Genomic DNA, 26,991 nt, shown 5'->3' with positions numbered 1-26,991 from the left:
TGCTATTGGCAGCAGGTGGAACTTAGAAATCTGAAAGTGTGAGCCCCAATACTGACATTCAACAGGAGAATTAATCTCTCTCTAGCTTCACTGGTATTTGAAAGTTGCTATAAAGTTTCCAGTTTGGAGATAATTTAGGCACATAGTTTACCACAGCAATGTTAGTCTCCCTCCCCTCTTTGTACTTCTCAGGCCCTCATAAGTCACTGCTCTTCTTTTGTCATGTGCTACTTACTCCAGACAGACCTGCAGTCCACAATGTCCCAAGGCACGGTTTTATGATTTCCTCCTGTTAATATCATGCCTGGCAATATTCTTGCTATTAAAAACACTGTGCTTCTTGACTAATAACCTCCGTGGCCTGCCTTACATAAACGTGATTTTTCTTAAGCTTTTGGGAACACTGAGAGTAGCTCACAATCTAAAGCCTGTTCCTTTTAGGAAAGCTGTTAAGAGCTGCAGCCCGAGTTTGTGCTCTGCTTAAGCATAGGCTCTTATCTACCCAGGAGCTGTGCAGAGTTGCCTTGCCTTGTTGCAGGTTGGAGCAAAAGTTCACTAAGCTAAATAGTGACAGTGAAATGGTACCCCCTCACAGTCAGCTGGTTGGTTGGCAGAAGGCAATGCAACAGCAAGCATACACCACCTCAAGTTGGCTTATGGAGAGCATTCACCAAGAGGAGGTCTTGGTAGGCTCTGGGTATAAAGAAAACTTGAGTTAGAAAGTGACTCTTGGAAGAAAATAAGTTTGCTGGATTGTATTTCCATCAGAATGGAGAAATATAAGTAACCTCAGATATGCATATGACACCATCCTAAAGGCAGCAAGCAGAGAGGAACTAAAGAGCCTCTTGATGAAGGTGAAAGAGGAGAGTAGGAGGGAACATGGGTAAACCTATGGCTGATCCATGTTGATGTTTGGTAGAAACTAAGGCAATTCTGTAAAGCAATTATCCTTCAATTAAAAATAAATAAAAATTTGAAAAGCTGGCTTAAAATTCAATATTCAAAAACACTAAGATCATGGCATCTTGGTCTCATCACTTCATGGCAAATAGAGGGGGGAAAAATGGAAACACTTGCAGACTTTATTTTCTTGAGCTCCAAAATCACTGTGGATGGTGATTTTAAAAGTTGCTTGCTCCTTCAACTAAAAGCTATGACAAACATAGACAGTGTATTAAAAAGCAAAGCCATCATTTTGCTGACAAAGTCCATAGAGTCAATACTAGGTTTTTTCCAGTAGTGATGTAGCAATGTGAGTTGGACCATAAAGAAGGGTGAGCACCAAAGAATTGATGCTTTTGAACTGTGGTGTTGGAGAAGACTCTTGAGAGTCCCTTGGATTACAAGGAGATCCAACCAGTCCATCCTAAAGGAAATCAACCCTGAATATTCATTATAAGTACTGATGCTGAAGCCCCAGTATTTTGGCCATTTGATGTGAAGAGCTGACTCATTGGAAAAGACCCTGATGCTGTGAAAGATTGAGGGCAGGAGAAGTAGGCAACAGAGGAAGAAATGGTTGGATGGCATCATGGGCTCAATGGACATGAATTTGAGCAAACTCTGGGAATTAGCAAAGGTCAGGGAAGCTTGGCGTGCTTCAGTCCATGAGGTAGCAAAGGGTTAGACATGACTGAGTGAACAACAAGAACATCAGAATGGAGAAGCTATTTGAAACAATATGGGTGGTTTTGTAATACTCTGGTCACACAGATTCACAAATTGCAAACACAAAACAAATGAATAGAAAACATACAAAGAAGAAACATCTGAACTCAGAGAAAACTGCTTTAACTCAGGGTCACCCGTATATGCTGTTGGATTTGCAGAGAGCCTGACAAGAAGCCTCACATCCAAAGCAACAGCAATTACCTTTCCTGCTTGTTCAGAGGGCAAGTCACAGAACACAGATGTTGGGTAAACTCATGAAGCTTGTAAGTGACAGGTACTGGGCCAGAACTCACATTCCCATGTCTGGGTTTAATGCTTGTTCTTCAATACCAGGCATTCCCTTTCTACACATATACAGAGGACTGGACCTTGCTGGGTGAGATGCAGTTGGCAATTCTGCTTTCTTAAAGGGACACACTTTCCCACTCATGAATTTATTCACTGGGTGAAGTCATAACTTATTCTACCAACTCTATCAAGGGCTAGGGCATATCAGGGGGAGAGTTAGGGTCCCTTCCCACATTGTGATTACAATCTGAAATACTGTCAAACAAATATTTAATCTCTTCCAGACATACAGTTATAAATATTCATTTCCTTTTAAAAAGTTCAAGTGAAAACATGGGCAAAATCTTCCTTGTCGTGTATTCCTTCAACGTTCATTTGTTTATCAAATTCTGCTCTCACATACTGCTTGAAACACGTTCAGAGAGACAAAGGCTGTGCTTTTTGTGTGATAAGGGCTTTGTGTTTATTATCTCATTTAATTCTCACAACCTTATGAGACCACTGGTACTTTAATTAACCCTATTTATAGATGAGGCAATGGAGGCTTAGAGAAGTCAAGTGACTTGTGCAAAATAATGTCCTTGGAAAGACGTAAGTAAGGTACGGAGTGTTTGCTATAGAGAGGAAAAACGGGTTCATTGCTCTTTTGCACAGATGAAGAGGAGCTTCATGGAGGAAGAGGCCTCTGAGCAAGCAGTTGGAATTTAGGTAGTTGGAGATGAGAGAAAAGGCAATTCATGCAGAGGAAACAGTGAGCCACTGTTTCAGTGACCTGAAATGGATACAATTCAGAGTAGGTTTTGAATTATATTTGGATAATAGAATGAAAGAAAGAGAAGTCAGGTATTCAGATAGACGGGAGCAAAGAAACCTTGGCGCCAACCTGAACTCCACCACCCACTCCGTATTCACCACTTTCATCCAGTCTCTAAAGCCTGCCAATGAGCACCTTTAAAATGTCTGTTTTTCCATCCCCATGGCAACCACCTTAAGGCTCATTTTCATTCTCTCTTGCTTCTTAACTCTAAATACTTCCTAAACGACCTGCCAGACAATCGTCTGCTCCTTTGTGGCTGTACAAATGCAAGTCTGATTCTGTCAGTGCCCTGCTTAATAACCTCATGAATATATAACACTTTAAAGGCTCTGCACCTGGAATTACAGACACTTTCCAAGACAGGAAAGGAGAGCTGGGAGTAGCTGATTCCTTCCAAGAATACACTCATGCGCCTCCCACACTGTCTCATATACACCTTCAGCCTGAAAATGGAGTAGATACACACTCTTTCCCAAGACCTGCCAACCAATCTCGTACAAGACTGAAAAATGAAGGAACACTAATCTATTTATTTCTCGTTGCATACCCCAGCCCTCGCCAATCCCAAATCATCTTTTCTGCCTTAGTCCCACCCCTGCCTTGGCTTGTCCGTTCTTCTATCTGACAGCGGAAGTCTGCCTGAACGAACCGCCCACTTCCTTTTCGAGTTTGGAGATTGCGTGGCAGGTTCGGCGGAGTCAATTCAGCTTTGCATTCTCGGGCTTTGCTGCTGGGGCGAGTGCTGGGGGCTGTTGCTCCGGCAAGTTGGCTTACGTGGGTGTTAGCTTGTTTGCTGAGAACGTCTCGCTTGTTGTTACAAAGACTACTTATGTTGGTGGCTTCAGCGGCGGCCCCCCTTTAAGGTAAAGATAGCTGCTTTCCGCAGGCGTCTTACTCTAGGATTGCTATAGACTCCGTGCCCTTAGTAGAAGACATGCCCCGGGGACGAAAGAGCCGGCGTCGCCGTAATGCAAGGGCCGCAGAGGAGAACCGCAACAGTCGTAAGATTCAGGCCTCAGAAACCTCTGAGACCCCGATGGCCGCCTCTGTGGGCTCGAGCACCCCGGAGGACGACCTGAGCTGCCCAGAGGAAGACCCAAACACTCCAGAGGAGACCTCCACTACTCCTGAGGAATCCTTGAGCATTGCTCAAGCGCAGAAGCCCTCGGTAGCCCGGAGCAACTTTCAAGGCACCAAGAAAAGTCTCCTGATGTCTATATTAGCCCTCATCTTCATCATGGGCAACAGCGCCAAGGAGGCCCTGGTCTGGAAAGTGCTAGGAAAGTTGGGGATGCAGCCTGGCCAGCAGCACAGCATCTTTGGAGATCCAAAGAAGGTCGTTACAGAAGAGTTTGTGCGCAGAGGGTACCTGATTTATAAGCCGGTGCCCCGTAGCAGCCCCGTGGAGTACGAGTTCTTCTGGGGACCTAGAGCACACGTGGAATCAAGCAAGCTGAAAGTCATGCACTTTGTGGCAAGGGTGCGTAACCGGTGCTCCAAGGACTGGCCATGTAATTACGATTGGGATTCTGATGATGATGCAGAAGTTGAGGCTATCCTCAATTCAGGTGCGAGAGGTTATTCTGCTCCTTAGGGAAATATGCAGCACACACATGAGAGAGGTTTGAAAGAGCTTCAAAGGTACTCCCCAAGAGGTTGATCATTTGGGTCATGAGTTGAATATAATGGGGAGGGGGCACTGTATTTCGTACTTGTGATCAACAAATTGTTTGAGAAATAGAACGTTTTCTTTAGACATTGTAAATTTTATTCCGTTTAATACAGTGTTGATTAAGATCACAATATGTTTTAAAATATGATTGAAGAAAAGATATTTTCCTTTATTTTCTGTCATTGAGATTTAGTATAACAGTTTTGCTAACGTTTTAAAATGAAGTCTATCCATTATATTCTATGATCGGGCACATATTTTCTATCATTAAAATAGACTGCTCTTAAAAGTAATGATATAACCGGTAAATTGTGAGAGAAGAATGAAAGAATTATTTTATGTCCTACCTTTCTGAAACCTGTGTCTCCTGTTGTGTAAAGAATATAGACAACCATTTTGACTTTGTATAATTACTGCAGAAAATAGAAAAAAAATAAAAGCTTAGTGATGAGGACACTTTGTCCAATTATTGGCCATGAGTTATGGGTGAGGCACCAATGTAGGTTCTGGGAATACTCATGAGGCACATCTCTCAGTTCTAAAGAATGTTCTAGATTATGTGAGAGAGAATTTGTAAACTGGCAGTGTGGTAAACGCTGTAATAAGGAGTGAGCATAGGGTACCATGAAAATGTAGAAAAGTTTATGTGACCTCTATTGGAGGGTAGAACAGGAAAGAGGGAATCATAGGGTGCTATGAAAATCCAAGAGATGCTTAAATAAGCTTGAGGGAGCCTGAAAGGGGCATTATAGCATACTATGAAAATATTGTGTATTAGGTATTTTTTTGAAACTTAATCCACCTTGTGGGAAGGGGCAATGGCAAAGGGAAGGACACATCACAGGGTGCTGTGGAAATAGAAAATGCATTTTAATCAGTTTGAGAGGGCAGAGGGGAAAGGGGTGGTGGCAGGCAAAAGGACAATGAATGGTACTACAGAAATTGAAGATTGGACTGTCAGAAACTTCTTGGTTAGTGAAAACCTGAGGTCTGAAAGTAATATTGGAGATGGGGAAAGGAGTAAATATTGAGGCACTAAAGGCAGCGTGAACGTTGGGGAAGAAACAAATTCTTCCCCAGTGGCTCAGACCACAAAGAATCTGCTGGCAGTGCAGGAGACCTGGGTTCGGTCCATGGGTGGAGAAGATCCCCTGGAGAAGGGAATGGCTACCCACTCCAGTATTCTTGCCTAGAGAATCCCATGGACAGAGGAGCCTGGCAGGCTATAGTCCATGGGGTTGCAAAGACTCAGATACGACTGAGCAACTGAGCAAAGATTCATATTAGGGTCATGTCATGGGGAAAGTGGAGAAAAAGGAATGAATGAGATGGGGAAGAGAGGAGGAGGGGCTAGATTCCCAAAGGGTGGGAGTTATGACTAATTTTAATGAGGCCAAAAATAGTTAATAATAATCCTAGAATAATGAAAAGAAAAAGGCTTCTTAAAAGCAGAGCTTCTACAAACCAAAGAAAGGAGTCAATCTGTGGGCTCTCTGAAAGGTGAACTGGTACCTCTCTGAGGAGCTATGTTGTTAAGGTACACAAGTTGTTTTAAATGTGTGTATGTGTGTGTGTGTGTGTGTGTGTGTTGGCAGGGGAGGGGAGCAGTAGGGCAGAGTTAGCACTTTGATTCTCTCCTTCAGCCAGTGTATTAAGTCCAGAGGGCTACCTGGCTTGGTGGCCCATGGTGTAGGAAGTCTTGTGGTATCAGATTTCTTTCCACTTCCGGAGCTTTCACACTTTCTTTCCTCACTCTGCTAAGGAGTTCAATACTCTTCCCATCCATTCTATCACTAGGGGCTTCTGAATCCTCTGCCTTGCCCTGCAGTACATCTGGAGAGGTGGGAGTCATCCCTCATATTCAAATCAGCTACATGCATAAGAAGGTCTGGCCACCCCCAAGGACAACCACACTACCCAGGGAGCTAAACACAGTAAGAACTAAGTCCCCTAATAGGGAGCACTCACCTAGCCTCCTGGGTCTCAGAGGGAGCAGCTGTCACACACACAAGAGTGGCCAAGGCACTTCTTTCTTTGCCTCAGGCAGACTTACCCTGCTTCCACCTGTGTGCAAGGTAAAGTCACTGCGGCCAGGGTAAGCTAGCGAATGACTTTCTGGCAAAGGCCTAGGGACCCACAGACATCAGCCTGCTGGCAAAGACAAAAGTAGGAAGCATGACCCCTCAGCAGCTCCAAAATTCATTCAGCAAACGAGAAAATAGTGGGAACCTCTATGATTCAGGCAGTGTAACAGGCACTTGGGCTTCAGAAGATCAAAAGGCATGTTTTGGGGCCTGGAGGGGCCATATTTGTCCATAGTGGCTCCAGAGGTAGACAAGGTGTAAATCTGAGGTTCAGATTGCTGAATGACTTTCCGGTCTAGAACCACAGAGGTAACAAGTGACAGATGCTAGACAAGACCCCCTGTCCACTCCCAGCAAATCCAGAGTGTTTCCCTATAGGCCACCCTGCTGTCCTTCTCTGCCTGCCAATGTGCTCACAAAGTCACTGTCTTCAAAAGAAACGTGTGAACTCAGTGGGACAGTCCTCAGTAACCCCAACTGTAGCCTCCAATGCTTTGGGCAGCAAGGCTGACTTAAACCTTCCCCCTTTTACAGGAAGGGACCCATAGATGTCAGTCAGCTCCAGGTTAGTCAACTAGTAAGTGGGAAAATGTGCAGGGCAAAGATTTGTTGAGCATCTCCTTTGTACTTGGGGCTTGCCACACATTATTTCTGTCAGGTCAGTGACACCAGCACCATCCCTGTTTTGCAGGAAGTGCCAGCTCGCTCAGGGAAAGAAATAGTGTCCTTCCAAAACCTGTCTGAGTCCACGTTTTCTTTGGCCCTGGTGGGAATAATCATCCAGTTGTCTAAAATGGCTGTTTGCAAGTATGGGCCAAGAAGCTGAATTCAGCCAGGGAATCAGCAGTGCCCAGGAAAAAAGGAGAAAAAAGAGTGGGAGTACACCACAAGCTGTACTATAAGAGATATGATTGCTGGAATCCTGAAAGGTCTTGGGTAGGAGGCTCCCTGGGGCTGTGCCAAGGAATGGGTGAGCTTCCCCAGCCCAGTAAGGGAGCAACAAATGGCCCAGGCTCAGTCCCCGCCTTGGCCTGGAAGTTTAGTGAGTCTCCCACCCCTCCCTATCCCCAACACACTACATTGGTACTGCAGAGTTAATCTGCATTTGCTCAGGTGAACACTGAACAAGGGCAGGATTTCTGTTGGCTATGAAATGAATGACAATGCTGAGGGAGAGGCAGGGAAAGGGGCCTCTGGAAGGTGATGAGCAAAAGAGACTACTCATTTTTTCAGTTATGTGAATTCTTTCAGCTTTGAGCAGTATCCAGATAGGACACAGTCTGGGAGCCTCTCGCTCTGTGTTCATAAATCAGCAACCTAAGCCTACCCCTCCCCAATGGAGTCTCCACAAAGTGAGTGGAGAAACTGCACTTTCAGCTGCCAAGATGCCTCTGAAGTGGATTGAATTTCTGGGTCCTAGGAAAATCTAGCCGTTCAGGGAACTCACAGGTAATGAGCCCAGAAGTCCTCCATGCATGGCGAGAGGGGCAGCTGCCATTTCCTGAGTGCCTAAATTATGCCAGGAACTTTGATTGCTGTTTTCATAGATTGTCTCTAACTTTTGCAACAGTCTGGCAAGGCAGGTGCCACTAGGACAAGTTTACGGAGGAAGAAACTTGGGATCAGTTACCAGAAGCAAGTTGCTAGGGAAACCTGGTTGGTCAGTGACTGCCCTGCAAATGACCCAGCATGGGCCAGGTCTAAAGCCCAGACTGTTCCATGAAAATGGCAGACAGGCTGCATCATCACCAGGACACCTGGGGCTCCACCCAGCCTTGGGGAAGTCTTTTGTCTTCAGACTTCACCACAACCCAGGGTAAAAGTGAGAAGGAGCATGCTGGAGTAGAGGGAGGAGGCACAGGAAAGTAAGAAGCCATTTGGGAAGTAGCTGTGAGCACCCACTTACTCTCATTTGTTGTGACCCCAACTGCCAGGTATCTTTGAGGCATTGCTATGTGTAGAATGAGTATTTTCATCCAAAACAATTGTGTCTTCCCTGGCACAATGCATTGCTCATAAACTTCGCCACACTGAACACTCCATAAATCCTCGAATGCTAGGTCCTGGCTGTCACACAGTGGACAAACCAAGCTGCATCCTTTCTTGGCCCGCAACATTGCTCACTGATGCTGTTCCCAACCTGAAAGGGAAAAGAGACCAGGAGGGCTTCTTAACTTGAGCAGGATAGAGTGCCCGGAGTAGACACTGCAAGCAGTGAGTATCTGCACATGGAAAAAAAAAAAAAAAAAGGCTGTCTTTGGAGGACATTCTCCCTGGGCCCAGTGTTATGGCCCTGGCCTCATCAGTCAGGTGCACAGCAGACCACGGTCATGGTGAAAGACAGGTGTGGATTCTGCCGGGGCTCACATTCACCCTTGTGAGATGGGAAGCAGTCAGGATCCCTCTTGTCTCTTTCGTTTGGTAGAAGCATAGAAATCCAGCTTTTTGAAGGAAATGATTTTGGAGTCATGGAGGCAGTGGAGAAAGATGATTTGTATGAAGATGTACTGAGACTGGTTCACAGGTTACTCTAGGCCTTGCAGGCCATGAAATGGGTAAACATCAAAGAGCTAATGGAATTTTTTGAAAATCTGTGTGAGGACACTTGCACAAAAGAAGAGTCTCAGCTCATCCGAAGCTATACAAGAATAACTCTGGAGCAATCCAGGGTTTGGAGAACAGGTTTGGGGAGGAAAAGTGGACTCTGGGCTTGTACTGCTCATCACCCAACAGGCATAAAACTCACATAAGGTGACTTGGGGGAGAAGGTAGAGTCCACCAATAGCTGGTGAAAATCAGGCCCACTTCTTGACTGGTCAGCTTGTGCCTCAGTTCCTGTGTCAATGTGTTATAGGAACTGTAACACAGTGTGTTAGTTGATCAGTCATGTCCGACTCTTTGGGACCCCGTGAACTGTAAGACCACCAGGCTCCTCTGTCCGTGGAATTCTCCAGGCAAGAATACTGGAGTGGTTGCCACTGCCTTCTCCAAGCCATCTTCCCGACCCAGGGATTGAACTGGAGTCTCCTGTATTTCAGGCAGATTCTTTACTGTTTGAGCCACCAGGGAAGCCCTTGCAAATGTTATCTCAAAATGGGCCACACATGAGAAGTGCCTAAAATCCCTCCTGTAACTCTGATCATTCAAATTTTAGTCAATGATCATCCTGATTCATTCTCAGCCCATGAATTCTCAAAAATAGCTGGGTTTACGTTATTTTGGATGCCGTGGTTAACAATTCATCCATTCACTCACTCTACATATATTTACAAGGGTCCACTTGTGCCAGTCACCTGAGAAACATATATGAACAAATCATGAGCTCTCCTGCACAAAGGCAGAAAATAGACGGTAAACCTTCAAAATCACAGATTATACTGGACCTAGACGGTGGTAAGTTCTGTGGTTGGTGGGGGCAGGAGTAGTGATGAGCTGATCAGAACAGGGTAAAGCAAAGGGGACATGCCAGGAAAGAAAGGGAGCCTTCAGTTCAATACCAGTGGGTAAGCAGGTGGTCCTCATTGGTGGGGAGACATTTGACCAAGGAAATGAAGGCGAGGGGGTTTGCCTTGCTGACATATAAAGGAATTCTTGTTCAAGCAGAAGGACCAGGCAGCACAAGTCCTGGCATTGCCTAGCATATTTGGGGAAGGATGGAGAGGTCAGTGTGGTTGGTGTGGAGTGAGCATAAAGGACAAGAATTGGAGATAAGGTCAGAGAGATGAACCAAATCCCACATCATGTAGGGCCTAGTAGGCCATTGTAAGGAACTAGGCTCTTGTTTGCAGTGAACCGTCAAGGGGACAGAAGGCGGGAGGGAGTAAGGGATTGAGCAGAGGAGTAGCACAATCTGAATCACCTTCTGAAAGGATCAGTTTGATTACTTACTATGTTGAGAATAGAGAGAAAACAGGCAAGGGTGGGAGCAGAAAGCCCAGGTAGGAAGCTATTGCTATAAGTCAGACTGGAGACGATGGTGGTGGTTTGGATCATCCTGGTAACAGTAGACATGATGAGAACCATTCACTTTCTGGATACATTATGAGACTGATCTAACAGAACTCCTGATGGTTTAGATGTAGAGCGTCAGAGAGGAGTTGAGGCTGACTCGAGAGTTTTTTGTCCAGGCAGCTAGTAGAATGGTGTGGCAGCCAACTGATACAAGGGATGCCCTAGTTGGAACAGGCTTTATAGGAGAGGGAGGATATCAAGAATTCAGTTCTGGACATATTGAATTAAGATGTCTGTTTGACACTCATGTGGGTTGAGTAAGGAAGTTGCACGGAATTCAGTTGCACCGAAGTCAGGAGTGTGTCTGAAAGGTTGTGTATAAATAAGCTGTATATACGGTATTAGAAAGCCATGAGACTATTTGAGATTGGCTAAGGGGTGAGAGTATGTACAGAAGAGAAGAAGATCATGGACAGAGATCTGTGGCATAAAGGGATCAGGGAGAAGAGGAGGCAAGGAGGCCCCAGCTGAGGAGTCTGAGTGAGAAGTGGCCAGCTGCACCACACACTAAGAGTGTAGTGTCCCGGGAGCCACGTGAAGCAAAGTGTATCAAGGGAGAGCCGGTGGTCAACTATGCCCAAAATGCTGATGCCAGGTGAAATAAGAGGAAAATTGACCACTGAAATTAGCAATTCAGAAGTCCCTAGTAACCTTGATGAGGGCAGCTTCAGGGAGGAGTAGATGATAAAACCTGCTTTGGGCAGGCTTAAGAGAATGGAAGGTGGGGAGTCAGTGAGTATAGACAAGTCTTGAAAGGAGTTTTGCTGCAAAGGGGAGCAAAGAAATTGGGCAGCATCTAGTGGAGTATGACTCTAGAGAGAGTCATGAGAAGATTTACTTCAGATGGGAGAAGTAGCATTGCAGAGAGGAGTGGAACCAACAGCACAGGGAAGGCAGAGAGGATTGTTGGAGCAGTAACTTTGAACAGGAAGGGGATTACATGGCCCTTGCCTACAGAGGAGTTGCACAAGGAGTTGCGAATGATATTGTTCCTGGGTCGGGTAGAGGTCAGCGAGGCTTTCTGGCCTGCCTGAACTCCTCTTAGCTGAGGTCAGGTACCTGACAATTTGTTGAACCCCCATATGTGTTGAGCATCTATTATGTGCCAGATGCACTTCAGAGCACCTCAATAATTTCTAATACTCCAAACAATTCACTAATGGAGGTTATATCATGATCCCCATTTTACAAGCTAGAGATGTGCTATGTAAGTTGGTCAGGTGGACTGGCCAAGAGCAGTTAGCAAACGATGGGAAGAGTAAAAGTTTTGAGCCCAAACAGTCTGACTCTCAAGACAGTCTTATAACCATAGACTCAGACCTACTGACAAGTCTCAGTGTAGAGTTACTCTTACTGCCCCTTACACTGGTAACAAGCCTCCCCAGTGAACCACTGCAGCTCCAAATGACCACATAGTAGCCACATATGTCAGAGCATCAGCCTTAGTTTCTTGTATGACACTACTACTTCAGCAACGGAGCTCTGTTCCAAGTCTGAGGCTGAGTGGCAGAACCCCTGTGATCTTGACTTGCTTAAAACAGACCCCTCCTCTGAAGGCTGGTCCAGCTCCAAGTGGAACAGACATCCCAGAACCTCAGAGCTGCCCTCTCCTTGACTCTTAGTGCATCCTTACTACCTGAAGCCTGTTGCCAGTCCAAGCCAGGACAGTAACTTCCTGGGAACATTAACAACTCTGATCATACTCTGTCCACTGTGCCATTTGAGACACTATACTTTAGACTCTTGGGCAAGCGGACACACACACATGCACTCACACACACACACACACACACATGCACGCACACGTGTGCAGGCTCACAGTCTCTTTGTTCTCCATGGGGCTTCCTCCAGTCAGCTTCATTCTGATGTCCACTCCCTACAAAATCTGTCTGGCAAAAGATCCCATATGATATGACCCAGGGAATGAGCTTTTCTGTGAGGCGGAGCCCCATCTGCAGGGTAAACCTGAGGCTAGATAAAGTTTTCACAGGACTGGGTCTCAGGTCACAGGGTCCAGGCCTATGCCAGGAAGAGAATACTCTTATGGCCAATCTGAGCCAGTGAGAATGAGCTCAGACTCCATGAGAAGAAAGGAACAAAGGAAGAAGGGAGGGCGCTGGGGCTACAGGGGACACGGAGGTGGAGGGAGGCTTATTTTATAGAGGTACTCCTCTAAGGCACAGACCCACTTTCTACCCTCTCCAGTAGTCCTGACCCAGAAAAGGTGATCAAAGCCTTTAGGTGCCCGCTCTTCTGCAAATGGAAATTTAGTATCCTTCTACTCTGTTTTCCCTTCAAACAGTGCTCTAGTTTGCATGCTTGAAACTATGTCCCTCTTTGCAGAAGCTAGCTCCTCCAAGATGCTCCCAGGCCTGCTGCAACGACTGTAATAAAGGCTGATGTGGAGCTGGTCCTGAAGCAGCATTGTTCATAAGATGCTGTGAGGTGAAGGGTAGCTGCCAGGATTGTATAATCAGTACTTCTCAAGTCCGGATAAGATAGACAAGTGCCAGGCACCAATGGAGCAGCAGCAGTTGAGATAAACTATGCAAGTTGAGTGAGAACATGCTGGTCCCAAACCCACGGTGTCTAACACGATAGCTTGGGGACCTAGCTGAAGTCATCTAACTTGTGTCTGCCTCCACGTACACCACCATACCAGGCCTAATGCCTCCTGCTTTGTAGGCATATTGTGGAAAATAAATCAGCTGATCTCCACAAAGTTCCCAGACTGCTGCTTCTCAAACTATCTGTGATGCAGGACGAGTATTTTCCTTTTCCCACGTCAGTAACTCTCGGGTCAATACATTTGTATAACACAAGGAAAATGAATTAATAGAAAGAAGGAAAACGGCCAAGACACACAAGAGACCAAACCCCACTTATTTTAAACATCAAAGAGACTCTCACTATATGCTATAGAACTTTCTAAACATGTACAGTCAAATTACATACTTACTGCGAGTCATTAACACACTTTGGTGAAGCAGCAAATGTCCACGGCTGCGGTTTCATCCTTTCTGCTCTGGCACAGTGCCTGGCCCATCAGAGGCATTCAATCAGTGGTTTCTACTGCAAAGGAATTATTATTAATACAAATACAGTTCCTGTCATGAGAGAGGTTAAATAACAAGAAGCTGCAAGTAAAAAGAAGAAAAAAACCAAATGATTTGATTGCTCATGGAAGTGTCAAGAGCGTAGTGTGCACAAGAAGCAGCACAGGAGTTCAAAATGAAGACAACACAGTGGTCAAGACTTCTGATGGGCCTTGATGGTCAAGGAAGGATCAAACTTACTTTGTAGCCTTTTGTATTTTATGATTGTGGGAAAGCTTTAGGTCCATTGCACACATTTCCGCGAGCCATAAAAGTATGAAGCTTTGGGGAAACATTTAGCTTTAATCCTACCATCCAGATGTTGCCTGTGCTCACATTTGTGAGTATACTTCCAGTGCATTAGTCAGGAAGCTGATAATGATAGTGAATATGATAAAAATTATAGTAACAGCTATATATAGGTATACATTCTTAATACTACACACACACACACACACACACATACATAAATATTTATAAGCATGAAGTTTTATTTATAAACATGAAGTTTTCTGTGTATTGATACAAACAACTACTGTGACTCAGAGCCATTATTATCACTAGTGAACTCCTCAGCCACCATGGCAAAGATTCCCACGGTTGTTGTGTTGGGAGTCTTGAAAGGGTGATACAAGATGCTATCAAGTCCTATCTGTTCACTATAGTCTCCAAAGAGCAATCTTGAAGTTCACTGAGAGAGCTTCATAGTAGCCTCCAAGTAAGAAGATGATCCTCAATAATGATCCTTGAGATTTTCCTCAAGCAGTTCACACAGGTGCCAGGACCCAGGTGCCAGGGCCAAGCTGCATTCTGAGTGGGGATGCATGACATGTCCTGAGCCCCAGCCCTGCACATGAATGTGGACTCTGAACAGTTCTGCCAAACCCACAGTGCCTCTCTCAGAATATCAGTCTCCCTCACCTCTTTCCTGCCAATCAAGCAAGGTTATCTGCAAACAAGTCTCTAAACAATGCGCCAGGCAGTTGCAAGCTCTAAAACCCTCATCTGGTCAGTTTTCAGTGAGCGCGTGCACACGCGTGCACATGCGTGCACACACACTGACGCACACACACGACTTGTATTCTCATGAATATCCGTATTCAGCATTGCTGAGGAGGAACGGCCTAGTTTGAGGGAGGACATTGATCACAGCTGCCGCTCACTGTGCACCCAGGGCAGTTCAGAGGAGCTGGCTGTTTCTGAACTCTGCGGAGGTACCATCTCACTTCTCAGGTCATATGGGACAAAGTTATTATTTGCCTCCTTTCGCCTTGCCTTGTACTAAGGAGCAAAAGGAAAGACAAAACAATAAGCAAAATAAGACCCTACAAACATTAGATAGATAGAACTGCTCTTTGTCCCAAGGCGGATCATCAAAGCTGATACACATACCGCCATTGGCTAGTGAACCTCTCAGTCACACAGACTCCAGGGCTTGGCTTAGGCTAGTCCATGAAGGTTTGACCCTCAAGTTGAGGTAAGTGGAAGGTGGCAGAAGAGCCCAGCCTTTTGGAGGTGGATGGGGTGTTGGGGGTGGGAGGGGGGCGTTCTCCTTTTCCTCAGAAACTGTTTCCTTTTCTGCTGTCTGTTAGGGCCCACTCTCCCACCATGCTCCTCTGTACCTTGGCTTCAGAGCATCTTCTTTTTGTCTCCTGCCCATGTCTGCTATTTCACCTGGGCTGTCCCTCTCACCTCATTGCCCAAGGCAGCTCATAGAAGCCAGCATACCATGGGCTGTTCTAGTACCCTCAAGTTTGCTCCTGATATGATTGCTCTGTGTTCCTGGTACTGGTAGCCTCTCTGACTACTCCTATTTTTATATGTTCCTCTGGCCCTCCTGACCTTTCTGCTATCTTTTCTTGTTTCAGCAGCCCCAGGTCACATTCTCTGCTCATTGACCAGGTTCTGACAGGCATGTTCTGGGCCCCAAAATTGATCAAGTAAATATTTCTTCCCTCCAGCAGGTGACAACTCCACCTTGCCTCCCAAGTCATAGATAGGGACATCAACCATGCCTGAAAAGTGCACACACATACCCCCATACCCACAGCCAGCCGCCTCACACGTGTCCACACTCTCCTAGATGGGACGTCAACCCAATCATCACTTCTGAGAGTGTGCTTACATTCCCAGGCAAGCACACACACACCCAGGTGTACACACTGGTACACATGGCCCACTCACCATATGTACAGTCCAGAAGCACACCACATACACTTCGATGCCCACAAGTTTATCTAAAAATACATAGGCAACTTGAGGTCCCAGTCTTCCTCCTTCACATGTATATATCCACACAAGGAGAGAAAATCTCTGGGCAGGGGGATATGACACCCAGAAATGTACACATGTGCAGATCCCTGGCAACTAACACACATTACCAGAAGAAAGTGTCCTCAGTAAGACACACACACACCTATGTGGGCACATGCACACATACACACACACAGACACGAAGCAGAAGCAAGTTATATAACCGAAAGTACCCAAATTTTGAGAAAGGAGAAAGGTTAAAGATGCATTTCTAAGTCTGGTTCTTCAGTCTCCCCAGGCCTAGAGTACATAGATGTGAAGCTAATGATCGAACCGGCTTTCAGTTTCTGTGTGGGTGAAGACTCCTTGGAGGAGGGCATGGCAACCCACTCCAGTATTCTTGCCTGGAGAATCCCCATGGACAGAGGAGTCTGGCAGGCTACAGTCTATAAGGTCCCACAGAGTCAGACACAACTGAAGTGACTTAGCATGCACGCGAGTGTGTGTATGTCTCTCTTTCTCTCTCTGTGTGTCTCTCCTTTTATCTCGCAAACAGACACAAGCACACATACTGTTGCTGTTTCAGTCGCTCAGTCGTGTCTGACACTCTGTAACCCCAAGGACTTTGGCACTTCTAAGTCCTTCACTATCTCCCGGAGTTTGCTCGAACTCACGTCCTTTGAGTCGATGATGCCATCCAACCGTCTCATCTTCTGTCACACACACAGGCATATGTTCTTTCACACATACAAACACCTTTACACACACAAACATTCTCTCTCTCTGTCTTACACACACACACACACACACACACACACGTATCATCATCATCATCATCATCATCATCCACAAAAATGTTAAGATGGGAAAGCTGAGGGTGGGGGACAATTTTCCAGGCCCTGAGTGGCCATTACCATGAGGAGGTAGCGCTTACACCCTCTCTGGAGCCCTGGGGCACAGAAGAATCCAGTTCCTGATACCCAGCCTGGATAGCTTCAAAGGCCAGAGACATGGTAGCCTGTTTCTCAGCTCCTTCTGTTCACTTTTCCCTGCTTCCTTCCTCTCCCTGCTCTGAGGCCACCCTCCCCTCCAGCATGACCCTCTAGGAAAGTAGCTGTGAGCAGAAAACAGGTATGTCTGCTGTTCTCTTCAAATATTCACCTCAAGAATCCTAAAAGAAGATAGAGTGTGATATAATATTGTAAAGTAATTAACCTCCAATTAAAATAAATAACTTTATATTTAAAAAAAAAGACAGAGTGTGCTGTGCAAGGAGTGCTGAAGGAGTACAAACGACCCATATGTCAGATTAGGGGATGAGAGATCATCATGCAATGCAAAAGATAGTTATCTGGGAGGAAAAAGAAGAGTGATGAGGGAAGGCTGGCCAATCTTACCTTGTGACTCCGAGCTCCCAACACAGTGAAGTTTTCCTCAGAACCCCCAAGGGATCACCCACACCCCCTTCCTCCATCTAGCTCCATAAAATCAGACAGAGTCCCTGAGAAAACCTCAGTCATGGACTGAGGCATGCTGACCTTTGATCTGAGGCTTGGGATCTACAACTAAGAAATCAGTTAGTTCAGTCACGCAGTCGTGTCGAACTTTTTGTGACCCCATGAACTGCAGCATGCCAGGCTTCTCTGTCCATCACCAACTCCCAGAGCTTGCTCAAACTCATGTCCATCAAGTTGGCGATGCCATTCAACTATCTCATCCTCTGTCACCCCCTTCTCTTCCTGCCTTCAATCTTTCCCGGCATCGGGGTCTTTTCCAATGAGTCAGTTCTTCGCATCCAGCGGCCAAAGTATTGGAGCTTCAGCTTCAGCATCAATCTTTCCAATGAATATTCAGGGTTGATTTCCTTTAGGATTGACTGGTTTGATCTCCTTGTAGTCCAAGGGACTCTCGAGAGTCTTCTCCAACACCACGGTTCAAAAGCATCAATTCTTTGGCACTCAGCTTTCTGTATGGTCCAACTCTCACATCCATACATGACTACTGGAAAACCATAGCTTTGACGAGATGGGGTGGATCCCCAGATCCTACATTGGTGCCTCACCCGTAACTGGTGGTCCATAAATGGACAAGGTGTCCTCATCATTTAGCCTTTACTTTTTTCCTATAGTTTGCAGTAAAGAAGCAAAATCACTGAAAATGTCAATAGTTTTTTCAACAAGCTTAGTGACCGTAGGAAGACTATATATATAGTGCTTTGTCTTATTTTTTTCCACTTATGGCCAGATATTTTATTGTGATTTCCACTTTCAAACATTTATAGAACTGTCTCTTCAAATCCTATACACTATATTCTCATCTGTGAAATGTCCACTAGCCAAGGAACACCAAGGATTGCTGCAACTACCAAAGCGTAGAAAGAGGCAAGGAAGGACCCTGCCCTGGAGCCTTCAGAGGGAGCTTGACCCTGCCAATACCTTGCTTCAGACTCCTAGCCTCCAGAAATGTGAGAAAATGCATATTCCTGATGTTCTCACCAACGGTTTGCAGCAACTTGTTACAGTAGGCTGAGATTCTATGAGAATCTATGTATTAGATTCTCATGGACTGCAGCATGCCAGGCTTCCCTGTCCATCACCACTCCTGGAGCTTGCTCAAACTCATGTCCATCAAGTCTTGATGCCATCCAGCCATTTCATCCTCTGTCATCCCCTTCTCCTCCTGCCTTCAATCTTTCCCAGCATTAGGCTCTTTTCTAATGAGTTGGCCCTTTGCATCAGGTGTCCAAAGGATTGGCACTTCAGCTTTGCCATCAGTTCTTCCAATGAATATTCAGGGTTGATTTCCTTTATGATTGACTGGTTTGATCTCCTTGCAGTCCAGGGGACTCTCAAGAGTCTTCTCCAACACCTCGGTTCAAAATCATCAGTTTTGCGGTGCTCAGCTTTCTTTATGGTCCAGCTCTCGCATACATACATGTCTACTGGAAAAACCATAGCTTTCATTAGACGGACCGTTGTCAGCAAAATAATGTCTCTGCTTTCAAATATGCTGTCTGGGTTGGTCATGGCTTTTCTTCCCAGGAGCAAGCATCTTTTAATTTCATGGCTGCAGTCACCATCTGCAGTGATTTTGGAGCCCCAAATAATAAAGTCTCTCACTGTTTCCATTGTTCCCCCATCTATTTGTCATGAGGTGATGGGACCGGATGCTACGATCTTAGTTTTTTGAACGTTGAGTTTTAAGCCAGCTTTTTCACTCTCTTCTTTCACTTTCATCAAGAGGCTCTTTAGCTCCTCTTTGCTTTCTCAGATGTCATCTGCCTATCTGAGGTTATTGATAGTTCTCCCGGCCATCTTGATCCCAGCTTGTGCTTCATATAGCTAAGAAATACATTGTGTGAAAACTCCTGAAGATCGTCAGCAGCAGAGGGCCTCAACACAGGGCCCTGGTCATCTATCTCATACTGCCTGTAGAGGAGAAATGGCTCCTCCTTCTCCTCACCACGTGGCTGATATCCTCAAAGCCCGCTGCCATCTCTCGGAAGAATCTCACAGGGCTAGGTACAGAACCTCAGCAGCTGGGAGTGAGGCCATCCAGGCCAGACCCTAGCACCAGGCCCCAAGCACCAAGAAAACCATGATGCCAAAAATTCTTCAGCCAGGCTTCCAATCAGAACCTTCTCTTCTAATTCTGAGGCAGAAAAAAAAAAAAAAGAAAAAAGAATAGCCACTGAATTATCAGTTTTAAGAAAATTTCCAAAAGTGGACATGCCAGGAGAGTGGAAGAAGCTGTACCTAGGGCAGGGCCCCAGTTAGACCGCTGTGCTAGAGTTTTCGTCAATATAGCCCACAGTCTATCCACATCAGCTTCTGTGCTTCCACATGCAGGCTGGACACAGTTTTCCATAAGCGCAGTTGGCACCAAAGTGGAGATGAGAAAGCCATGGAAGAACTGGTGGGATTCATCGTTTCTACCATGCCAGGTAACTTTCCTGTTCCACTGTACCGCCATTGTGTACCGCTTTATTGTAAAGAGGAATCACCAGCCAGAAGTCATGTTTGTGGCTTTTGGACACCAAATGGTGGATGCAAATCCAGCTGCTGTGCTGTCGTTTCTCTCCTAAGGCAGAGAAGTGAAGTCTGGACTGGCTGTGCCAGCTGAGTTCCTTCTCCATATCTACGCCCAAGCCCACCCCAGCTCTGGAAGACTGTAGAGGGTGTCCATTTCTTAATAAGGATATAGGTAGGAAATGGCTATCTTTTCCTGTCCCATGTGATCAAGAGTGTGCACCTTGCTGCCACTGAGATTTCGGGACAGCGAGAGTAAGCCTCAGGTGGGTCAGACATCGTGGTGGAGGACTTGAGAGTCAACCAGCAGGCCATCAGGTTTGGTACTAATTGCTTTGCTGTGAGTAGCAACCCACAGGGCTGCAGAAACATCACTAATTGCACTAAGGCAATTGCCTCTCATCCCTTGATAAACACTCTTCTGGTGAAAATGCACACACACACACACACACTTTGCCCTATGCACTCCAGTTTATGATCATCCACTTTCTCAGTCCTTATGGGTTGGGGCTGCTTGTACTACTTCCACCCATGGGAGAAGAATGGGATTTGGAATCAGAAGGATTGGCTTCCTCACTTTCACTGAGCTGTGTAACTGCGCACAAAGCCTTTCATTTCTTTGAGTCTCAACACCATCGACTGCATCCACTGTAATATGGATGTAACAAAGATAATACCTACTCAACGAAATGAGGTACAGTAAATGAGGTGCAGTGTATGCAACTGCTCTGTAAAGTGTGGGGTGAGGAGGAGCTGAGCAGATATTATTCTTCTTATCATTGCTAAATATAAGAATAGATAAGAAAGTGTACTAGGAAGCTGGTCACATTCCCACCAAGGAAAGGAAAAAGCTTGTCATTCTGCAGGGGATAATAATCAGCCGCCTGTTGCTCTGGCTAAGCCGTGAGAAAAACACCATGGGAAAAGAATAAAAGCAAAATATAGCAATACAATATAATCTAAACAAAAGTACATCGGGTTGATTAGTAGGGATCGTCATGTCCTGCTAAGCTAAGGAAAAGCATAGTGTGGACCTTGGAACGCCAGGTCAGCACAAGTTCAGAACGCTGCTTGTTCACACACCAAGATGTTTTCCCAAAGTGTAAGCGGGTCTATGACCTCCAGCTGGGTGATACTCCTTGTACAAGAAAATAACAAAGATAGCTCAAAGTAATCAGTAAATGGGAGCCGTGACCAGGGACACGGGAGGCTGATTTTATCGTAGCACAACAGATATTTTCTGCATGCTGAGACACTAAATAAAAGTGACGTGGCTCCAAGGAACAGGGCTCTTGATCCAAGAAGTCTTGAGTCCCCCAATCCCATTTTTAAAACTTTAATTCTGTCTCTAGTTCCTTTTTCCCAAACTGTGCGTTAACCACTTTCGATCCCTACCTGCTGTGCTGGTCGCAGCAAGTGGCACCCGAAGTGGGGCTTGAAAGTGAAGGACTGCCAAGAGGGCAAAGCTAAAGTTGAAATGTTGGTGCACGGTCCTGAGGAGGAGTGGAGTGAGGCCTCTGAAAATCCCCTTTTGCGGTAAGTAACACTCTCTCAGGCATTGAAACCGGGGTTAAGCATGGGAAATTCGGAAAGTTTGGAACAATACCGGCCATATATATGCCTCTTAAGGCAGCTTTTAAAAGCGAGGGGAACAAATATAAGTGAGGGCCAGCTACTGGAGCTTTTACAAACCGTTGAGAAACGTTGCTTATGGTTCCCTTCTCTTGGTACTTTAGCTTTAGGAACATGGGAGAAGGTAGGTAGTGAATTAGAGAAACTTCTTTGCCTGTATCTATCTGGTCAACTTGGGCACTGATAAAATCCGTTTTAGAACCTCTTCAGAGCCCGGAAAGCTCAGAAGAGAGTGAAGTTGAATGTGAAACCCCACCAAAGGGAGGACCTGAATATACAGAGCCCGGGGGGGTAGAGCAAAAAATGCAGGAGGCTCTTAAAGCTGCTGTTCCTTCTGCGTCTTTGTTTAGGGAAAACAGATTTCCTCTGCCTCCTCTTCCTCCATCTTCTCTCTTAACCACTGGAGCGGCTCAAGCTTTTCCTTCCTTGTGACAGACATCAGTTCTGTCACCCCTCCAGAAAGGTATTTGGCCGGCTGGACAGGAGGGTGACTTGGACGCTATGACTATGGCATTTCCAGGACAATACATGAGCGGATAGTTCCTGGGACAGATCCTAACCATCCTAGTGAGATGTGTGAGGCTGTACACAAGCATATTTGATAGGGCCTACATGGGGTCTCATTGTTAAGATGGCTCATTATATTGACCTTACAAACAAAGAATAAAATCACAGTGATCCTTGAGACTGACCAAATTGCCCAAATGACAGACATTCTGTTTTCTCACTGGCACCCTATCTTCTCAAAGCTGCGAGACCATCAGATTTCAGACCTCCGGCTATGTGACCACAGGACTCAACTACAGGCTAAAAATTAACCATCCTTTCAGAGAATTTGTCATTGGTGGGGTACAAGAAAGACCCCGTCAGGAAAGGAGGATGCTGGTTCTCCTTAAAGGCCAGTCACCCTCTCTTTTTCCTCTAATAAATTTCCCTTTTCTTGCATGACTGCCTGGCTTGCTCTCTTTTTCTCTGCACTCGCCTTACATTATGGTGCTGAAACCCGGAAGGGAAGATCCACCGCAACTGGGTGGGCTCCTCCACCTCCAGTGGTCCCCTCCCTTGGATCTTGCCAAGAAACTGAAGCGAGCTCCGGGATGGGGATGGGACTCTCCACTTGCCTAGCTGGACTGACATCCACATACTGGCCCACATTTTATCCATTGATTACAAGGGTGAGAGAAATCCCATTCCCTCGGATTCTCTCTCTCTCTCTCTCTCTCTCTCTCTCTCTCTCTCTCTCTCTCTCTCTCTCTCTCTCTCTCGCCTAGTTTCCAAGTCCTAGTGCTAGGCAGGAAGATCCCCATGGCCCAGTGGCCCCCGGGCCCTCAGCCTCGTGCCATGTCTGACTTTGAAATAGGGGATGCCCATTTCAAAGCAGACTATTATTACTCTCTAAGAAAGCCCTGAGCCCGGGAATGCCTTTTCTCTTGGACCTTTCTCCTCACTTTCTCTCACCCTTGTCTAACCTCCCTATTCGGCTGCAATGGGTAATTCTCAATCCCAGCCCTCAAAATCTACTCCTCTAGGATGCCTTCTCTGAAACCTAAAAGACTTGGGCTTCCAAGTGGTGATAAGACCAAAAAGACTTATTTACTATTCTAATGCTGTCTGGCCGCAATACAGACTTGATAATAGGTCCCAATGGCCAGAAAACGGAACTCTCGATTATAATACTCTATGGGACCTCGGTAACTTCTGCTTGCCTAAACAGCAAGTGGTTAGAAATCCCTTATGTTCAGGCTTTCTTCGCTCTTTGCTCTCGAACCTCCCTCTGAGAATCCTGTTCTACTTCTCAAATACTCAGCCCACTCTGGGCCACATCTTCCTAATACAATGTCTCCTGATCCCTGTTCAGATTTTTTCTTCTTCTTCCTTGACCCTTCCCACCATAGGCCACCCCTATCTCTCCCAATCCCATCACAGCCGCTCCAGATCCAGTTCCACAACCTCCACCTACGTCCCCTCCTCCCACTCCCCGCCCCACCCCCCCTTCTCAAGTGCAGGACACTGCCACCGTGCAGCTCTCAACCCCCCTCCCCTGCCTGTGCCAGAGGCAAGATTTGAGACCTCAGACCCACCCTCTACCCCGAGGGTCCCAAGGCTTTACCCCCGACCTCCCTAAATCCCTTCCCCATACCCAGTCCTGAACAACTTTAAAACAGGAAACTTCACCACAGGACCCTGCTCCTTTCCCTGCTCCACTCCTCTCTTTATGCGAAGTAGCTGGAGCAGAAGGCATTAATTATTCGGGTTCATGTCCCATTCTCCCTCACCGATCTATGTCAGGCTGAAAAGCATCTTGGCTCCTTCTCCTCAGACCCTGAGTATGGCAAGCCTCTCAGGTGCATGCTGGTGAGATGCACAGGACAAAGAACACTAAGCCTCTAGGGGCAATGGCTGTCCCCCAGGTGATCCCAGCTGGGATTATCAGGCAGAGAGACCTCCAGACCTGTAATCATATGGTTGCTTGCCTCATTGTGGGCCTTCAAAAGGCAGGGCATAAAGCTGTCAACTTTGATGAGCTCTGGGAAATAAAGACTAGATGAAAACAATTTCTAGACAGGTTAACGGAAGCCCTACAAAAATATACAAAATTAGACCCCACTTCAGCAGAGGGCACCATTGTCCTTAACACCCATTTTATCTCCCAGTCATCCCCAGATATCTGAGAGAAACTAAAAAAGGCAGAAGAAGGCCCTCAAACCCCTCAATGAGACCTTTTACATATAGCCTTTAAGATTTTCAATCATCGCGAAGAAGAGGCAAAGCTAGAGAAGGCCCAACAGGATCACACCAAATACCACCTCTTAGCCACTGCCTTACATGGCTAAAGGAAGGAAGGAAGGAAGGAAGCCATGTGGGCCCTGCTTCAAATGTGGCAAAGAAGGCCACTGGGCCTGCTCATGCCTAAAGTCAAGGCCCCCTCCAGGTCCATGTCCCACCTGTGGCATAAAGGGACATTGGAAGGTCGACTGCCCAAATCCCCCTCTAGGGATCCAGACATCCCCTCCTGGTCCTGAGCAGGAGTCCTCTGACCCAGCTCCGCCCAGCCTCCTCGGACCCTCTGCTGAAGACTGAAGGTGCCCAGGGCCCCAGGCCCCCACTCTCATCACCTCTACAGAGACTAAGGGAACTTAACTCTTACAGTGGCAGGTGAGCCGATCTCCTTTCTCATTGACATGGGAGCCGCTTACTCGGCTATGCCTGCCTACTCTGGAAAACCAAGGTCTCTCAGGTCTCTGTTATGGGGGTTGACGGTTTAATATCTACACCACGAATAACTGAGCCTCTGCCTTGCACACTTCAAAATACCCTATTTTCCCATTCTTTTCTCATACTCCCCAAATGCCCCACTCCTATCCTTGGGAGATACCTTCTCTCAAAATCTGAAGCTTCTATTGCTATCCCAAGCCCACCCTCTGATCTAACCTGGCTACCGCTCCTCAACCCCACCTTCTCTTCCCCTGCCCCATTGCCCTCCTCATCCCTAAACCCCATGGTTTGGGATACAGATAACTCATCCGTTGCCTCTCACCATGCTCCAATTCATATCTGTCTCAAAGACCCCTCTAAATCCCCCAGTCAACCACAATACCCCATCTCCCAAAAACATCAACAAGGGTTAAAGCCTATCGTCACTAAACTCCTACGTCAGGGCCTCTTGCGCCCAACTCACTCTCCCTATAACACCCCTACCCTACCTGTCAAAAACCCAAATGGCTCCTATCACCTGGTCCAGGTCCTGAGACTTAACAGTGGGGCTGTTCTCCCCATACACCCAGTAGTTCCAAATCCCTATACTCTTCTCTCTCTCATTCCCTCTTCCAATACCCACTTCACTGTTCTAGATCTAAAAAATGCCTTCTTTGCTATCCTTTACACCCAGACTCTCAAGACCTCTTTGCCTTTACCTGGCCTGATCCAGACAGTCATCACTCCCAACAGCTGACATGGACCGTCCTCCCCCAAGGCTTTCATGATAGCCCTTATTTCTTTGGCCAACCTCTAGCATCAGACCTAACTTCTCTTGACCTTACTCTGAGTACTGTCCTCCAATATGTGGATGATCTCCTCCTTTGTGTAGTCCTTCGCTTACACACTCTCAACAACACACTAAACAACTCCTCAATTTTCTAGCTGATCGAGGCTATCAAGTATCTCCTGCCAAAGTTCAGCTCTCTCTTCCTAGAGTCCCCTATCTTGGAATCCTTATAACACCAACAAAAAGATATATTACTGTTGGTGGAAAGTCCTTTATATCCACCCTACCACACCCTACATCAAAACCAGAGATACTGTCCTTCTTGGGGTTGGCTGGACATCCAAGCCTCTGGATTCCTAATTTTGCTCTCTCGGTGCAACCCCTATATCAAGCCACCTGGGGAGATCTTTCAGAACCCCTAGAGCTAAAATCAAATATCTGTTCAGCCTTTAACACCCTTAAGCAAGCCATTCTCTCAGCCCCAGCTCGAACACTTCCTGACCTTTCTCCCCCCTTTGTACTCTACGTTACTGAGAGACACAAAATTGACCTAGTTTTGGGACAAAATCAGGGCCCCTCTTTCACCCCTGTCGCTTATCTATCAAAGCAATTAGATACCACAATTCAACGATGGCCAGCCTGCCTACGTGCTCTGGCAGCAGCTGCACTCCTCACTCAAGAAAGTGAAAAACTTATTTTTGGAGCACCCACTGTCATTTGTTCACCACACGACTTTAAGAACTTACTTTCTCACAAATCCATGACCCTTCTATCTCCTTCACGCATCCGACTAATTCATGTCACCCTTCTCAAATCTCCCGAGTTCTCCTTGGAATGCTGTCCTACTCTCAAGCCTGCCACCCTTATCCTTAATTCTTCTGAGCCCCCTATCCATACCTGCAAAGAGGCATTAGAAGACCTGATGCCCCATTTCTCCCACATTTCCTGAACCGCTTTAATTTTTTTGTGGGGGGGGAGGGGGTGGTGGATCAGGAAATAAGCTTTATTCTTATTTTTTGCAGTCAATTCTGATTTTACTTGGTATTTCGATGGCAGCTCCTCCATGACATCAGAAGGAAAAAAATGTAGCTGGATATGCAATTGTCTCTGACACTGAAATTATTGAATCCCAACCTCTCCCCTCGGGAACCTCTTCTCAAAAGGCAGAATTTATTACACTAACTAGAGCCCTTATCCTTGCAGCTAACAAGAGAGCAAACATAAACACTGATTCTAAATATTCCAAATTTTCACATCATCCACTCACATGATGCCATTTGGAAGGAACGAGGGCTCTTATCTACTAAAGGCTCTCCCATAACTAATGCTCCACCTATATTCCAACTTTTAAAAGCAGCTAACATGCCAGATGAAGTAGGCATCATACATTGCTGAGGTCACCAGGTGGCCTCAGATCCCATTTCATGGGGCAACAATGCCGCAGACAGAGAA

The 26,991-nt window shown here is 46.2% G+C and overlaps 1 protein-coding gene across 1 annotated transcript; it reads left to right on the top strand.

Moving 5' to 3' along the window:
• The first annotated feature begins 3,433 nt into the window (after window positions 1-3,433).
• Window positions 3,434-4,905, top strand: MAGEH1 (MAGE family member H1). The gene has a single exon (XM_004022047.6). It carries the CDS (start codon window positions 3,714-3,716, stop codon window positions 4,371-4,373), a length of 660 nt encoding a protein of 219 aa, XP_004022096.1. The 5' UTR covers window positions 3,434-3,713; the 3' UTR covers window positions 4,374-4,905.
• The last annotated feature ends 22,086 nt before the right edge of the window (window positions 4,906-26,991 follow it).

Source organism: Ovis aries, chromosome X, assembly GCF_016772045.2.
Source record: "Ovis aries strain OAR_USU_Benz2616 breed Rambouillet chromosome X, ARS-UI_Ramb_v3.0, whole genome shotgun sequence".
Lineage (NCBI taxonomy): Eukaryota > Metazoa > Chordata > Mammalia > Artiodactyla > Bovidae > Ovis > Ovis aries.
The sequence above is the reverse complement of the archived record's forward strand: the minus strand, read 5'-3'. Positions and strand labels throughout refer to the sequence as shown.